This window comes from Doryrhamphus excisus, chromosome 9 (assembly GCF_030265055.1).
Source record: "Doryrhamphus excisus isolate RoL2022-K1 chromosome 9, RoL_Dexc_1.0, whole genome shotgun sequence".
Taxonomy (NCBI): domain Eukaryota; kingdom Metazoa; phylum Chordata; class Actinopteri; order Syngnathiformes; family Syngnathidae; genus Doryrhamphus; species Doryrhamphus excisus.
In genome coordinates, this window is record NC_080474.1 from 7,067,158 (window position 1) to 7,084,850 (window position 17,693).

General features: G+C 40.4%; 2 protein-coding genes across 5 annotated transcripts in view; one reads left to right on the plus strand and one right to left on the minus strand.

Moving 5' to 3' along the window:
• The window catches only part of LOC131135888 (general transcription factor IIF subunit 2-like), a 36,833-nt gene extending 19,140 nt beyond the window's left edge, over positions 1-17,693 (minus strand). Inside the window, exons 1-4 of one of the 4 annotated variants that reach the window (XM_058082300.1) lie at positions 17,460-17,489; positions 17,172-17,249; positions 17,035-17,053; positions 16,452-16,596 (exon numbers count right to left, since the gene is read on the minus strand). In XM_058082300.1, coding sequence (XP_057938283.1) covers positions 16,452-16,596; positions 17,035-17,053; positions 17,172-17,173 — 166 coding nt within the window. In that variant the 5' untranslated portion in view covers positions 17,174-17,249; positions 17,460-17,489. Of the gene's footprint in view, positions 1-16,451; positions 16,597-17,034; positions 17,054-17,171; positions 17,250-17,319 lie in introns of all 4 variants that reach the window. The other 3 variants (XM_058082299.1, XM_058082296.1, XM_058082297.1) reach the window with 3 other exon arrangements.
• kctd4 (potassium channel tetramerization domain containing 4) lies at positions 2,454-4,317 on the plus strand. The gene has a single exon (XM_058082295.1). It carries the CDS (start codon positions 2,734-2,736, stop codon positions 3,508-3,510), a length of 777 nt encoding a protein of 258 aa, XP_057938278.1. The 5' UTR covers positions 2,454-2,733; the 3' UTR covers positions 3,511-4,317.

Genomic DNA, 17,693 nt, shown 5'->3' on the forward strand with positions numbered 1-17,693 from the left:
AGGTATACTGCAACAAAAAAAAGCTTAAAAGTTAAAAAGCTTTAAAAGTGGACTACACTAGGCTGCACGGTGACCGAGTGGTTAGCGCGCAGGCCACATAGCTAGGAGACCCGAGTTCGATTGCACCCTTAGGCATCTCTGTGTGGAGTTTGCATGTTCTCCCTGTGCGTGCGTGGATTTTCTCCGGGTACTCCGGTTTCCTCCCACATTCCAAAAACATGCTAGGTTAATTGACGACTCCATATTGTCCATATATATCCATATACACCAGTCCAGGGTGTACCCCATCTCTCGCCAGAAGACAGCTGGGATAGGCTCCAGCATGCCCACGACCCTCGTGGGGATAAGCATATGAATGAATAGATAGTGGAAAATGAATGAATGGACTACACTATTATTTCACCATCTCGGCAATACAGTACAAAGGGATTGCTGTTGGGGTTTTTGTACATGTTCCCCTCTATAGCAACACTATACTATACAGTACTAGAGTGTTTCCACCTTAAAACACACACAGTGATTGGCTACTGATAAAGTGTCACATGCTAATGATGACAACAGCGTGTGTGATGTGTGTGTCTCACTGATTGGATCTCCAAATATAATTTTCTATTCCAGCTCATTTCTGCAGCCCACAGGCTGCTTCATTAAGGAAATGCGACAATTCCTTTCATTACCGTAGATGTGATTTTCCAACAGACTGTGCTCAGTTTAGCTCAGATTTGAACACGAAAAAGTAGAACAGCAATTATTTTTGCCAACATGCAGAAGAAAAAAAAATACATCATTAACCCCAAACTCCATGTTCCTCAATGCGCTTTAGAGGGTAAACATGGAATTCATATTTACTGTTGAATAACAGAAGGATCGCAATCAGTTCTTTTACTTTCTGGGAAAAAAACTAAACTAATCAAGATAGGCTTTCATTTGGGGGGTAGGCTTATGCAAGTATGAATGTGTAATAACTAGTGTGGCTTTGTGAACAACATTAAGTAAACTCCAATCCCCGATGCCTTAAGAGCTGTGCAAGACAATGAGTTGAAAGCCCAGGGCTTTTGGCTCATTGGTGAGCACTGCTCAACTTAACCGCCATTCCCCAGGGATGTGTGCCTGGCTGACCACAGTTACAGAGGCAAATCATCTTGTATGACTCCATTGGGCTTGTAGCTGGGAGCAAGTGACAAGGAGGGAAGTTAATCACTGTTTAATTGCATGTAACATTCCACATAATGAAGAGGATAGGCAAGGTTATTTGTTGTTGTTTTAAAATTTAAATGTATATTTCTGACATCTGGTGAGTTTGATACATCTGATCAGCAACAATAAAACCTTTGCACAAATGAGGACTCTCAGTAGCAAACAAGCGTCCGTAACGAATGAGGATGAGATTGACAGCTCTGCGCTCATGGAGGACCCTATTTTAAGTGGTTGCCATGCCAGCTTCACAGCAGTCAGTAACTCCATGTTTCACCACAAGCTCTTACAGCTCCCTAATGAATAATTCACCACCTTTAAGAGGGAAGGAGCATCCTTGTTTGCAGCATTTGGGGAAATTGAATTCAGCAGACCTTGCTCTACCAGCTGTATAAAACCGATCCAGGCTGTCTTTGAAGATAACAAGCATGTTGTCTATTTTTAATGAAAAGGAAGGTAGGGAGCCACTCTAGCCACAATCCGCTCTGCCTCGTTTGGCCTTGTTTGCAATTCTAATTGAATGTGGTTGATAACGATTCCACTAATGGCTTATGATTGGAAAACCTGACAATGCATGAACACGAGACAAAGGCATCATTTTATTAGGAGTCCCTTGCTACACAGTACACTTCCATTTGCAGTAGAACCATTGAGGTATAACTACTTTGTAAAACAGAAAATATCAAATTTAATGGAAATGTACATATATCAGCTATGGAAATAAGGGCATTTATTTGATTAATGATATATGAAGTCTAGATTTTCGGTACATACCACCACCAAACAACGGACGGTCAAAACACACTGCATCAGTCACGCACACGGATCAAACCACACCATTATCATCTCTCTGCAAAACAAACTCCAGGGTCGTATTGATGGTGAGTCAGTATTCATTTTATAGCTTTAATATGCTTGTCTTTGTATTTCATATGTCCGTACTAAGCGATCAACAAGTAATGTGACGGGATACAAAAAAAAGCCATCTCCCGGGAGACAGTGCCCGTTTTTTCAGTAAAGTTAATTCCCAGTGATCGTTTATAAAGTGTAGAGTGATTATCATGTAAGACTTTGTGGCCCTGGAGGTCCATCTGTTAAGTCAGCGGATTTGAGTGCACTCACCAGCAGTTTATAATGGCCAGATATTTAAACAATTTTTAATGATACACAGTGAGGGTAAGGATTTCTTATTTCTCTGCTATTTTACTCCCTTTTTTCTCCCCACTAAATGTGATGCTGTCTGCCCACCCACTCAAGAACAGTGAGTGAGCGAGAAAGAGAGAGAGAGAGAGAGAGCGAAAAGAGAGCAAGAGGGAGAGACAGTACAGAGAGCCACTGTTTTTAAGCAGAGCTCCACTGCCAGACACCACTCAGCCATCTACCACTACACACCCTCACACATACTTGCTCTCACCATACAAGAGCCCAAAACACGTCATAGCATCATCCTCTCAAACCTAAAAAACAAAAACGAAGAGAAAAAAAATACCACGGCAGCTCTGGGGAGGCTGGGTCGAGGCTGGAGAGGGCAACTGAAGAATGGAATGGAACCTCAGAAGAATGGAAAGTGAACTGAGACACATCAACCCAGACCTGCTCCAGCCCAGCAAGAGCTTCAAGAAGCCCTCGTCAGGCACTATCACCCTAAACGTAGGGGGCTTCCTGTATACTGCTCATAGGACCACTCTTGCGAAGCACCAGGGTTCCTTTCTGGAAGAATTGGCCAACGGTAAGAAACCCGTCCAGCACATGGATTCAATGGGAAACCCATTTATCGACAGAGATGGTCCAGTTTTTCGACACGTGCTCAACTACCTCCGAACTGGAGAGCTCCAACTTCCAGACGATTTCCGGGAAGCCGGGCTCCTTCGAAAGGAGGCAGATTTTTATCGTCTAGTCGAACTTGTTGAAGCCGTGGCTGAGTGGGAAAGTCAAAGGGCGGCGCAGCGGGAGCCTGCATTTTTGGAGGTGACGGATAGCCATGAGAGGTCACAAGGGCTCAAAGTGTACTGCAGTGATGCCACATTCATCGACAAGGTGAAAAGCCGTCTGGTGCAGATCTCCAAAAGCCGCTTAGATGGCTTTCCAGAAGAATTTGAGGTGTCATCAAACGTGATCCAGTTCAGACATTTCATCAAGTCGGAGCCTGGCTCACGGCTCGTGCTGAAGGAGGACAGCACATTCTTGTGCACACTTGACTGCCTGAAACTCGAGACGGTGATGCTCGCCCTGAGATCGGGCTTCAGGCTGGCCACCAGCCTCGACAGCAGCAAAGGCTCCATTGTGGCAGCTGAGGCCCTGCATTTTGTCAAGTAGGCTGGCTGGGAGATGGAAGAAAAGAAGAGAGGTGTGACGGCAAGCGGTCGGAAAAGAAGTAGTGCCTGATTCCATATCCACCACTCCAACATTTGATATTGGCTTGAGGGTCTTGTAATGTGTGCTGAGCTGTGATTTGTCATTGGTGGGAAAAGAAAACAACAGGCAGACTGTGCTTTCTTGTTGTGTTTATATAATCATTGTATAATGCTGGCTCACAATCAAAGCATTTAATTAGCCTGGGGTGATTCTGGTTCCATTAGCTACAGGGACGCTATTTTGTTATCAACCTTTTTGACTTTGACAACAATGAATTGATCCAGGCCAGTTGGCTATGTTTACACCCAAAGTGCGACCCTGTCACAGTGACCACATCAAAATACATGGCTGGTGAAAAAACCATGGACCGCTTTATCTGCACAATTTCTGCTTCTGCTGCTTTTTCAATTGGTGCAGAGCCCTCAAAACCAGCCATGGTATGCACCACTGTGCCAATTGAGCTTTTACTACAATGTTTGTGTTGCAAAATGTGTGTACTTGGTTTAATTGCTCATGCATTGTCCTTAAACAGGTCGGGCCACGCTAATCAGAATGGCAAACTGTTTCATGTTTCACTGCATCAAGCTGAGTTTTAGTGCAAACAGCAGTGACTGTTGTAAGGGCTTTGAATTGAGCATGATATGCGCGCACTAAATTTATTTTGTGTTGGTGCGGTGTGCCTTTGTGAAGTCAGTGTATCAGCAGTGACTGCGACTTTTCAATGTGAACATTTTATGAATAAAATGAAGCTGGCGCCTTCTGTGCAAGTGCAGGTTTTTTGTCCAAAATGGATCTTTGTGGATGGTGTACTTTGTAACATTTTTCACTATCTTGGATTGATTCATCCATTCATTCATTTATTCATTCTCTACTGCTCCTCCTCCTGTTCAGAGTCACAGAAGAGATGGGACCTATCCCAGCTACATTGGGACACGCTAGGTCTCCTGGAAAAGCAGCATGAATCTACACCAACAGAAAGCTAAGACATGAGCTAAGCTAAGAGTATGATGTTTCTTGTAGAACAGTTGCACATTCAACAAAAAATATTAAATTGAAAAAAAGAGAAATTTGTATAAAAGATTAGGAACCATTGTTTTCAGGTAAGATACTCATAGGCATGTTTTCTCGCCTGGCGTCGGGGAGAAGGCTCTGCAGCATCCGCTGTAGAACAACCAGGTTTAGAGATAGCTACTACCCCCCTGCCCATCAGACTGCTGAATGCCAAATAAGCCCCTCCAACTGCCCACACGCACATGCAAAATTTTAAATTATTATTATTTATCCAAAATTATTTGTGCAATTTACTGTATCTATCTATCAAGACCTAATTAAATCAATCGATCGTCTTTAGCATCTGCCCTGGTTAGCGTGTTCTTCAGTTAAAGTCAAACAGTCAGCTAGCTCGCCTATGTCTATGCCATCAACTGTTGACTCTGTAGTAGCTACTCTGTAGCCAACTAACAGTTTAACAGGCACAAGTTTCAAAAATATAAATGCACAACACGTTTCTATAGTTTTATGTGCTGAAAACAAAAATGCATTTTACATGTGTACACTGCACATAAGAAACAAACTTTTACCTTCATTGAAGACATGATAGTTGCCAAAGATGCATGCAATGTGGTAGCTCCGTTTTGGGGTATTTTGCAGTCGTAATCCAAAGAAAAGCAGAGACTTGGTGAGAAACGTGAAATAACCTACTGGGAAACAAAGTTAGAGTCCGTGTTGATTTTGGTGCCACATCGTGTCTTTGACAACAATCATGTCTTCAGTGAAGGTAAAAGTATTCCTTTTGCTTTTTGAATTGTTTTCAGCACGTAAAATTGTAATTGTAAAACTATAGAACATTTTTGCCTTTCTGGAACTGATAGTAGATGTGCATAATTTGTTATTGGACAAAATGATTTGGTTAGAGTCTGACACTAAGCAAGGTTCCACTAGTCTATGAAGTTATCAAACTTTTAACACAGGATATTATTACTTAAACTGGCAATCACATTAGTGACAGGACACACTACTTGCAGTAAAAGCGTAGAAATACAGTAGTAAGTCACACTGGCTCATCGCTAACATTGTGTGCAACTCAACCTGTAGAAGTCCTTTGGGAGAGCATCCTGAAAGTAGGCCAATCATCCTCTTGCCTCAAGGAGAAACACTTTATCTGACTGCATTTCACTACAATGTGTGCCATTTTCATGTTAGTAGTACAATTACCCGAAGTAGTACAATTACCCTAAGTAGTGCACTGCAATTCAAAAACATGTCAAATTACCCCCTTTGCTGTCATTTTAGTACCTCCTTGTCCCATGAGTTGAGAAACTCAGGCAAACGTTATGGATAATTAGTTATTTTCAAGATTCGTCCCAACCCCTTGATACATTAGTTCACATTAGGAACAGCTAATGGCTGTGTGCCAGTTACAGGTAACACAGCAAAAGGTGTAAAACACTGCAGTTTTCCATTGGCTTGTCAGTCGAAATATGTAAACTGGAAATGACATATCAACATTCATTTTGCTCCCACAAATAACTTTTTTAGTGTTTAAATGATCAACATTATGATTGATCCAGGATTCAGTCTGTTTTTTGCAGATGTTGTGGTCCTGCTGGTTTCATTGGGTCAGCTCTCACTAGATCGTATGTGAAGCAGCTGGTGTGAGAGTCCGAGACCATGGTTTGGTTGGAGTGCCATCTCTGAGTTGGGGATGAAAACCTAACCCAAGTGGATGAGCTTATGTACCTTGGGGTCCTGGTCACGAGTGAGGGCAGGATGGAACGCGAGATCGACAGGTGGATTGGTGTGGCGTGTGAATTGATACAAACTCTGTATCCATTGTAGTGAAGGCTGAGCTGAGCGGAAAGACAAAGTACTGAATTTATCGCGGGATCTACTATACGTTGCTACCCTCATCTATAGTCATGAGCTTTGGGTAGTGACCAAAATAACTAAATTATGGGTACAAGCGGCCAATAAGGTGGCTGGGCTCTCCCTTAAAAGGTAAGAAGCACTGTCATCCGGGAGACACTCAAAGTAGAACCGCTGTTCATCTACATTGAGAGGAGCCAGATGAGGTGGCTTAGGTATCTGATCAGGCTGACTCCCAAACGCCTCCCTCGGGAGGATGCCTGCAGAAGTGTATGTGTATGATTAAAAAAACATGTGTGAAACAATAGCCTGTAGCGCTGCCCTTCCTACATGCCACCCTGCGCCACCACCCCATCCATAACTGAAAGCTCTTACTTCTGGAGGTGACACCCTGAAGCTCATCATGACGCATACACCCACATCAAGCTCCAGCATGAAACATATAATTAATTCCCAACTCAAAAGGTGAGCTACTCAAACAACAAAAAAAGACGGATGCACAATTAAACATTGTGATTCTAATTGCAGGTTGGGCTTCATGTATTTGCATACGAGTGCTGTACTTATGATCAAATGATTCATGCATCATCCAAAAGCAGCTTAGGATGACGAGTGTGTGAGAAGAAACATGACATAACCCAAGAAGTATGAAAAGGTCAAGACAAGCTGATAAAGTTCAATTCCTACATCTCAAATCATCATTCTCGCTCAAAGACACCCCATTGTTCGCGTCGAGTCTTAGTCATCAGCAAGACAGTAACTACAAAATGAAGCAACAAAAAACATACCAGAGATTCTTATCTTCAAGCCCGGAAGAAAGGTCAGAGCCAAGGGGGAGAAAAAAGAAGGTGAGCAGTAGGTGGGAGAGACCAAGTACACTCCACTTTCAGATGAAAAACACAATAGAAACCATTTTGCAGTTAGTGCAAAAAAAAAAAAAAAGCAGTTGGTCTACAAGAGGGAGTTTCCAAAGTGTGGCACATTGAGCTTCCTATCAGAGAATATAATATGACTGCCATTTCCTCATCAACTGTTCTTCCGGGACCTCTATAAAGGACCTTTGTAAGGTTCTTTAAAGCAGAACAAGACCAATGACGAATCTAATAATAATATTAAAACAGTGTGGCAGATTTTTGTCTGAGTCGTGTCGGCCTAGGCTGGGATGACGTCCTTACTCCCCTAAAAATATTTGAGAACATTTAGTGGCATGCTGCTTAACCTAGATTTTGTTTACTTGCTGTTTTTCCACCATTCTTGGTGCCATGTCAAACCTCAGTTTTACTATGACTGAATCTATGAAGAAAGTACAGTTATCAGAATGTTTGAAAAACCCTGTTGCAGTTCCAATGACTCCAGTGAGGCCTGGTTCAGACCACCATAAACAATGGAGGATAGTAACTCTCCACTGAAACGCTGACAAACTGCGGATGATGCGTGAGCAGCTTTTAAGGTTGAGTGAAGCAAGAATTGCTGTGACTGTTGAGTAAATGACTCCTACGCAACACACAATAATTCTCCTCTCACACTAGCAAAAAAAACATAAGCCCAAAAAAAAACACTTCGTGTTTCCAGCCAACTTGTGCATGTTTATAATGAGCTATATTTTGTTCTGGTGGGAGTATTTTGGGGGATATGCAAATGCTCTAGGTCACATTTTGCCATTCAATCTACCATCAGTCAATTTTGTGTGTACATTCAAACCTTGTTTTTTTTTTGTACACCCCAATTTTTGTATGATTTGATTTTGCCACAGTTTTCCTACAGTATTGCACCTACAAACTTGTCAGTTTGACCTGTACTGTATAATTACGTGAAATCAAGTGCCAAAGCTTCCTCTGCAATGCTCCCTCACTGTCATTTTTTTTTGTTAAGTGTGACTGCTAAATAAGCTGCCAGGGGGCCGAAGTTTAGAAAGTGCCAGAAATTTGATGAACAAGGTGAGAAACATTATTTAATTCAGTCTGCATCAATAACTTCAACTATAATTACTTTGCATAATCTTCTGTATGTAAAGCTATAATTATTTTCTATAAAATGCATTTTTGGAGGGTGGAGGGTTTTCATGTCTGAAAGATTGCATGTTTTGGTTTTTTCGAACCTCTTGGAAGGAATTAATACCGAAAACCCAGACACCACTGTAACGGTGTCAAACTGCGGTAATGTACAGTTGTGTTAAAAATGTTTGGACCCCCACTGCAGTAATGAGTTTTAGCAAGTTTGCCATTTTTTTTCTTGTTATCAGATCAGAGTACTAAATTAAACAAATGCAACTTAAATCACAATAATCATTTTTGTAATACAGTATAGCAACAAATGTCCTTTCTATGATTACGACTTCTATTACTACTAAGAATTATTCAACTCCTTGGTCAAATAGTAGTACTTAGTACACCCTTTAGCAATAATAACGTCCTTCAGACATGAAACAGAGCTCACACAAGTTTCTTGCAGTGATCTACAGGAATCTAAGCCCATTCTTCAAGGTCAAAGGCCTCCACTTCATTGACATTCTGGGGCTTGCGACTGCCTCCTTCCCACCAGAGATGTTCTGTTGGATTTAGTCAGGCGATTGCGATGGCCAATCCTGAATCTTTAAGCCCTTTATCTGCAACCTAGTTTTGGTAAATTTGGAGTTATTCTTGAGATCGTTGTCCTGTTGGAAGGTCCAACGTCTCCCAAGCTTCAGTTTTGTCACTGCCCGCATGACATTTACACCCAAGATCTTCTGGTAGTTAATGGAATTCATGGTACCTTGCACACTACCAAGTTTCCCTGTGCCTGAAGAAGCAAAACAGCCACAGAGCATGAGTGACCTCCCCGCCATGCTTCACTGTAGGCAAGGTGTTCTTTTCTTTATAGGCCTCTATTCATGGTCATCTTTAAGGGGTTGAATCATTTTGTCACTGAGGAAACTACAAAAAGGACACATGTTAGTGTATTAGAAAAAGTATTGTCATTTTTGTTGCATTTAGTTAATATACTTGTAAGATTTAATTATACGTAAATATAATTTAAATGTTTTTTTCCCCTAGAACCCTTTCCTGCAATGGGGGTTGAATAATAACTGTAGGTGTATCGTAGGTGTAGTTTGCAAGTAACTGTGAAAGAAAGTGACCATGTTATGATTATATAACCCAGATAAAATTGAGACTCAAGTCCTACATGCACACAAAATGTCAGTGGCAAATGTATGATAATGACTCTAAGGTTATGTATCCTCTAGGCAGGTCATTTTAAATGTTGAAATTAATCTAAGTGGCAGTTTAGAAGACCTTACCATGATAATCGTTTCCTCTGTCAATGTATTCTTGAATTTATCAGCCTGAACAGCGTGTATTGTAACACTACTTCCAGAGGCCAGTCACAGGCTACTTGCTGTCTAAGGCAGTAAAAGCCTGTAAAAAACAAACAAACAAACTGTAAAGTTATGATGAATGGCAACAACGTACCATATTTTCTGGACTATAAGTCGCACAAGGCCAAAACTGCATCATTAGGTAGTCACATTTTTTGCGGGTAATTTATCTTACAAACTAGTTCTAACAATAAAAGAATAGAGAACAGGCTGAATAGGTGTAAGATATGCTAACACAATGGTTATTCAGCTACACAAAAAATAAACATGAACAGTAAAGGTGTCCAGTGTTTATGTAACATAAACAGTTTTTTCATTTATAAGTCACTCTGAACAGCCAACCTATGAAAAAAAAGTGCGACTTATAGCCCGGAAAATACGGTATATCATGAGCCTATCATCAATGTGAATAAAGTGTGTTGTGTCCTAAATGATCAAATCAAATCAAATCAACTTTATTTGTATAGCACTTTTCCTGCAAGGAGATGCGACACAAAGTGCTTTCCAGAATTAAAACAATTACCACAATTAAAAAGGAAAACAATGATGAAAAAAGAAAGCCCCACACACACACACACACAAGCACACAATCACGCACATTAGGGAGACATGGCATGGTACTGAGGAACAAGGAAACGCCACCTTTGGGGCCGTCCACACTGGGAGAAGCTGCAGGCCGTGCCATCGGAGGACCAGCACCCGGGCCCTCCGACTCAGTTAGACGGGCGGACCCCCACATTAAAGGGAGGAACCCCCCAGCCGGCCGTGTCGAAGGGACCCAAGGATGGCACACCCTCAGCATACCCAAACAGCCCCCAGTGTGGAGGACCCCCCTGAGGAAACACTGGAGTTGGAGCTAAAGACTAAGACCATAAAATAGGACTAAAAGATAAAACATAACACTGGAGTTAAAAACTGAAGATTAAGAGCATAAAATAGGACTAACAAGATAAAAACAAAACACTGAAGTTAAAAGGTGAAGAATAAGAACATAAAATAGGACTAAAAGGATGAAAACATAATAAAAGCTTAACAATATTAGTTAAAAGCCTGATTAAAAAGGTGCGTCTTTAATCTTCTTTTAAAAATATCAACAGTCTCCGCAGTCCTGAGGCTCTCCGGCAGGCTGTTCCACAGGTGGGGGCCATAGTGGCTAAATGCTGCCTCACCGTGGGTTTTTGTTCTGGGTTTTGGTTTCGCTAAAAGGCCAGTGCCGGAGGACCGCAGGGTCCGCGGGGGTTGATATGGTAAAAGCAGATCAGATAAATAAGAAGGGGCAAAGCCATTAAGACATTTAAAAACCAGTAAGAGAATCTTAAAATCGATCCTGAAGCGGACGGGGAGCCAATGCAGCGACTTGGTGTGGTGCGAACCGGTGTAATGTGCTCCCGCCCTCTGGTCCTCGTCAGCACACGTGCGGCTGAGTTCTGTAATAATTGGAGATTTAAAATACTTTTTTGGGAAGACCAGAGAGCAGGGCATTACAGTAATCTAAACGACAGGATATAAAAGCATGCATTAGCACCTCCGTACTGGCCTGAGAGAGAAACGGGCGGACTCTGGCTATGTTCTTAAGGTGATAAAAACCTATTTTTGTTATATTTTTAATATGTGGGATAAAATTTAGCTCAGAGTCAAAAATCACGCCCAAATTTTTAACAGAGTCGGCTAGTTTAAAATCCTGTAATTTTGGTAAAAGTTTCTCTCTCTGGCCTTCAGGACCTATGACTAAAACCTCAGTTTTGTCCTGGTTGAGCTGCAGGAAATTCTCTGCCATCCATGACTTAATGTCTACAATGCAGTTAAAAAGGGCATCAAGTGGCCCTGAGTCATCAGGAGACACGGCGATGTATAGCTGTGTATCATCAGCATAACTATGGAAGCTGATGCCGTGCCTCCTGATCACGTCCCCAAGGGGAAGCATGTACAGATTAAAAAGGAGTGGACCTAAGATTGAGCCTTGAGGAACCCCACATTCAATTTCATGGGTTCCTGAGGAACATGTATCCATACTTACATAAAAACATTGGCCTGTGAGATAAGAACAAAACCAGTTAAGAACAGTACCAGAGAGGCCGACCAGGTATCTAAGTCTATTTAATAAAATGTGATGGTCCACTGTATCAAAAGCAGAGCTTAGATCCAGTAGAACCAAGACTGTGAGGTTCTTATTATCTAAATTCCACCTGATGTCGTTTAAAATCTTTAAAAGTGCTGTCTCGGTACTGTGGTTCCTCATAAAGCCAGACTAATGTTTCTCTAAAATGCTATTTCTGTTTAAAAAGTCATTAAGTTGGTAAAAAAAACAGTTTTTCTAAAATTTTACTTAAAAACGGCAAGTTGGATACGGGTCGGTAATTATTAAGATTGTTGGGATCTAAATTGCTCTTCTTCAGAAGGGGCTTCACATGATTGTCCTATTGATTGTGTTATTTATTAATAAGCCATGAGGTTTGAAGGCAATCATGTGAAAATAAAATTATGTGCCCCCACCATCTGTACACACGCACTTGGAAGGAAAACAAAGGTCAAGAGAATTCAACTGAAACAAAATTATACTTAACTTTTACTCACTCTTTTAAAATGATGCTACAGTCACTGCTGTGGAAAACAAGAGCAAAACAACAAATAAACTGAATAAATACCTCAGAATGTAAAGTAGAACGTATGCATGCCATGCCAATAGTGCCACCATGTAATTGTGCATGACACACTTTGTTTCCCATACAATTATTTATTTGTGGCAGCTCACCACAAATATATTTGGAGCGCCACAGCGACATTTGACACTACCTGTTTGCCAACTCACAAAAAACACACTACAATGGTCATCTGTGAATGTACAGTAGCTTGTCACTGCAACTCCGCACAGTGGCATCGCAACTTTGCCTCTTAGCGCTTCAGGTTGTTCTCAGCTTTCAAAAGGTTGTAGCTTGAATCATCCATATATCATCATGATATCACCTCATCAAAATGTCTGATCCACATGTGATACTCTTCCTCGTCCCTCAAGCAAAACCCATTTACAGATGTGTCTTGAACACCACTGCTGCCTCAACTACTATTATATATCGCTATTATTACATAGATGGATATAAGATTAAGATATGCCTTTATTCGTCCCTCAGTGGGGAAATTTGCATTGCACAGCAGCAAGAGTCCAGAATCAGTTAAGCAGTACAAAATACACATTATAGAAAAATAAACAATATAAACAACCCAAGTATTAACAAAATCAACAGTTTTTCCCAGAGTTATATACAATACAGTATGTAAATAATATGAAACGAGATGAGATATATGACCAGTCTATACACTGAGATCTTGTTAGAGGCATTATATGAGGCATTATGGAAATACTTCACATAGAACTTAGTATATTGCATTTAAAGCCCTTAATATTGCACATGGAGGTTGATATTGTTGATATTGGTTTAAGATATTGCACATTGAATGGGGTCTGCAGTAACTATAAAAGCAAGTATTGCACAGATGAGTATAGAGCAGGGGTCGGCAACCTTTATTATGAAAAGAGCCATTTCACCCCCTTGCTCACTAAAGAAAAATAGCCTGGAGCCGCAAAACATAGTATGTTTAAAACAAAATTGGAGGGAATTTGGGGCTATCAAAGTAGTTCAGATAAGAAAAAAACAAGTTGGAGTACTCTTGCTAGTATTATATTAAATATAAACTTACATAAATATATGTGTAAATTACTGTAAACTTACCTGATACCTGAAGTTCCAATGTCGCTGTTTTATATGATCTCTAATTTATTTTTTAGAATTGTCAAATAGCTTTGGGAAAGTATGAAAAGTATTTATAAAGTATTTTCCTTAATGTTTACCTGTGAGAGAGAACTGAATAGCATCCTGTCTGCTCATCCTTGTACTCATCCAATCACCAGTCAGAACTCAGTCAGGATGCATTCATGGACTCACACAAAGTTGGATTTTTTAAAACTCATTACAAAGACATGCTTTTTCCCCACTGTGGTGTTAAAAAATATTCAAGCATTGCAAAGGGAGCCACAACAAAGAGGCTGAAGAGCCACATGCGGCTCTGGAGCCGCGGGTTGCTGACCCCTGGTATAGAGTATAGAGTATCTATCTACAGTGTATTATGCCGGTAAAGAATCATGCGGACCCTCTCCCATTTAAAAGCACTTTGTCTTGAGTAACATTAAAAAAAAGCAACAGAAACAGAAAATAATTTAGTTGTATTTCCAAACGTGTTTTGCTTTTCACGCTTGTTACTCGTGTCATGGCCGATTATGCAAATGAGACAATGACATCATCTACCCCACGCCACAAACAGATCGCAGTCCTGTGAGAAAACACTACACCGCACTGCACAGACGGATGTCGAGCGGTTGCCGGTGTGACTGCAAAGTAGGAAAATGTCAAAGAACAAGTCATCGTCACTGAAGCAAATATAGCTTGGTATCTCGTCATTGTGCTGGTCGTCCTCCTACTCACACATTATCATATTGGCAATGGACGTAATGTGCATGTGTAAAGACAAGCTTTAATGCTATCATCTGCACAGTAATTGCATATTCATTGTTTTGGCATCGGCAGCATACGCTTACTCATCAGCAGAACCACAAAAAGTAAGCCATCCTAAGTTTACATTATATTGTTGACATTCATGCATCATTTGAACGACGATGCAGCAGGGACACATCTTGAACTTGAACAGATTCAAGTTTTTTGTTTTTTTTTAATCTGTTGTAACACATTATCATACCCTGAAGTAACAGAGCAATGCCTTACATCTGGCTTTCTGTTCTCTCCACACTTCTCTGGCAACCAAGCCTGTTGCTTAGCAACTTCTTGATCAATACATGCTCCTTGCTGGAACAAAGCAGAACAGCTAGAGGGGAAACAATGAAGTACAATTTCGCTGGCAGCGCGACAGCACAAAAAGCCAAGTCAGACACCATTCATGTATTTATCAGTTACTGATGGTTGCCATTAGCAACCTCTCATCAACATTTTCTTACTGAAAAAACGATACGGGAGATTGAATGCAGTGCAACGTGCAAGAAATGTGCAAACCTCAAAATCTGGAAGCCCAAATGGTTGTACTATTTGGATATGCCTCCAAAAACTTTAAACATGAGCAGACGTACGGTGTAAGAGAAAGCGAGTGTGGCGGAGTGGCGGACAAGTGACATACTGTACACCTTCCTGTGGGCGAGTGGTGTCACAGTGAAGAAGTGACCATACAAACATTATAATTAAAAAAAAAAAAAATCAACTCCCCAAGGAAAGGATGTCTATTTTTTTCCCTTTGAAGCTTTGAATGTACAACTCACAAACCAATCATGTAGACCCTTAAAAAAGACAGCTTTTCAACCTCAACTTCCACATGTAGTCCAGTATATACAAGATTAAAGTTAAGCCAAAAACGAACAGAAAGCCATTATCACATGTAGGTGGTACAGTATTAATGTGCCAGAGTGGGTGCATTTAAAGTGCTTGAGGGCGGTGAAAGCATAAATCTTGTGGTGGATGAAGGGTGCTCCCTGATGAAAGCTTTATTTCAATTTTATGCACAGAAATTTACATTATGCCCGCGGTTTGTTTGCCTAGAAGTCGCATATAATTTTAGTTGTGTTATAAATAATGCAAACTCGTTCAGTGTCAAGATGTCACATGCTGTATGACACTTTTATGGTATTTTTGGTACATGCTTTACCAGTTTATAAAAGGAACATCACGTGGTTACATTTGCACAATTTAAAGGGGACCTATTATGCTTTTCCCACTTTTCTGACCTATAAATGTAGTTTAGAATGTTGTATTCTCGTGTTAAATGATGTCACAATTTCAGATAATGAGGTTTGCGTATTTGGAAGTGAGCCCTGAATGAAGTTTGGGATGGCTCAAAACACTCTGTTTCAAAAGGCGTGGTAAAACTGCTCCTTTGTGATGTCACAAAGGGGCAGACGTCCTTATATGGTTCATAGTTAGGAAGCACTTTAGGCGTGTGACCCATGACAGCAGACCATTTTGTCAGGAAGCACAAATCCAAGAAATGGAATAGGTGCAGATTCTACTACATCTAAAAAGCTATGTAAGAGACGACAACTTAATACAAAAATTAGCATAATAGGTCCCCTCAAACGTGTCCAAAAAAATTTGTTTAATTCTAACCCTTCACCATAACTATTACTGATAAGTCCTTTACACCATTACTTTTACATGATGACACTTTCACTTGTAAAAACGTTTTGCAAAAATATTTTTTAAATTATTTTCCCGATCTCGTGACTGGCGGAATAAGTGATTGCGATGTGTACTTTTTATCTGTTTTTATGCAGTGTCTTCAAAATGCACAGAAAGAAGAAAGACGTGTGTTCATGTCTCACATAAGGATTGTGGACGATCAGACATTTTTTGTGCAGTTTTCCATTTTTGCTAGCATTTTAGCCTCAAAATAAGTAGGTCTCATGACGTGTATCGTTATCTAGCTCATAGTAACTCGTTTTCTATCATTATAGTGTATAAAAAAGAGAAACAAATGTGTTCATGTTTCACATAAAGATTGTGAATGATGGGTACAATTTTTTAAAAGTCCAGTTTTATCTGAAGATGCCAGAAACATTAAAAACAAATGGACACAGGTTATTTTTTCCCCACTTACTGCAAAATTCCTCTGGCCTCAAAGCACTGACCTCTGACACCCAGGCTGAAGACAGCCAAGGTTTGTCCACCCACTGAGCTCATGCTGAAGGGATGATCCCGGGGGACCTGCAGAGGACCATCCTTCTCCCCAACTGCACCCAGCGCTGTCAGCTCCTCATTCAGGCTGAAACAAACCTGAAAAAAAAAATGAACAAAGCAGTTGCATGTGATTAAAAAAAATGCACAAACCGTGGGTTACTTGATTTTACAGAATGAGTTAGTTATGTGCAATATTGTATGAAAATGTAATAACATTTTTGGTTAAAGTTGTTGAGGAAAAACTAATAATATGAAAACTTTAGTGTACAAAAACAGAGGTTTGACTGTAGGTAGTACGTGTCAGTGTCACCTATTTACGTATATGTTTTTTTTAGGCTCTTAAGTATGGTGTTACAACAATGCACTGACTAGTATGCACTTTAATTTCGTTGTACAGTACAGTTTTGACTAAAACTACAGGAAACAATGCTTGAATTGACCCTATACACACAAAAGTAAAAACAGCATTGAGCATTAATGCATAATGTGTAAATTATATTATAAAAATGCATTTTGGTACATTAAATGACTCACCTGACTTTTGCCTTGCTTCCTAGGAGGTGGAAAAGGAAACAAGACATAAGTAAGTGCTCAGTAAGGTTCTCTCCTTAATGATTCAGCAATGACATACATACATACATACATACATACATACATACATACATACATACATACGTTCCAATGCTAATCTTTCCCACTTCTCCTTTCTCTGTTGCTTTGTCCCATTGTTGAGCTAAATATTTGGGAACCTGTAGAAAGTAAATGAGTCAGCGTTTTAAGCTAATGTCTAACTATTACGAAAATAGCAAAAATTCATACATAATATGCACATCATCCGCATTCATCAACTGGATTATTTGGGCTAATGGTTAGCCCAAATTAGCCAAATTAGGTTAGCCACCATTTGACATCTTGTTAGTTGTTGGCTAGTAAGTTATTTTGACTTCAAGTGAACAAACCTTGACGAGCCACACTCCTTTACTTTGCTTAGCGCCAGCAAGATTAACCTCCCCCCTTTCAGACATATTAACTGCAACGTTTGGTTACTATACGACCGGGGACACATTAACGGGCACAGGTGAATTTTAACATCTCCGATTAAGGTAGACATACTCCAGCCGGAAGTTTAACCTTTCCTTATCCGGTTACGTATTTCAAAATAAAAAGCTATATACTCGGCTGTACAAACCATG

What these genes read in the sequence shown, in the direction of transcription:
- kctd4 (XM_058082295.1), top strand. Translation starts at nt 2,734, where the DNA reads ATGGAATGGAACCTCAGAAGAATGGAAAGTGAACTGAGACACATCAAC.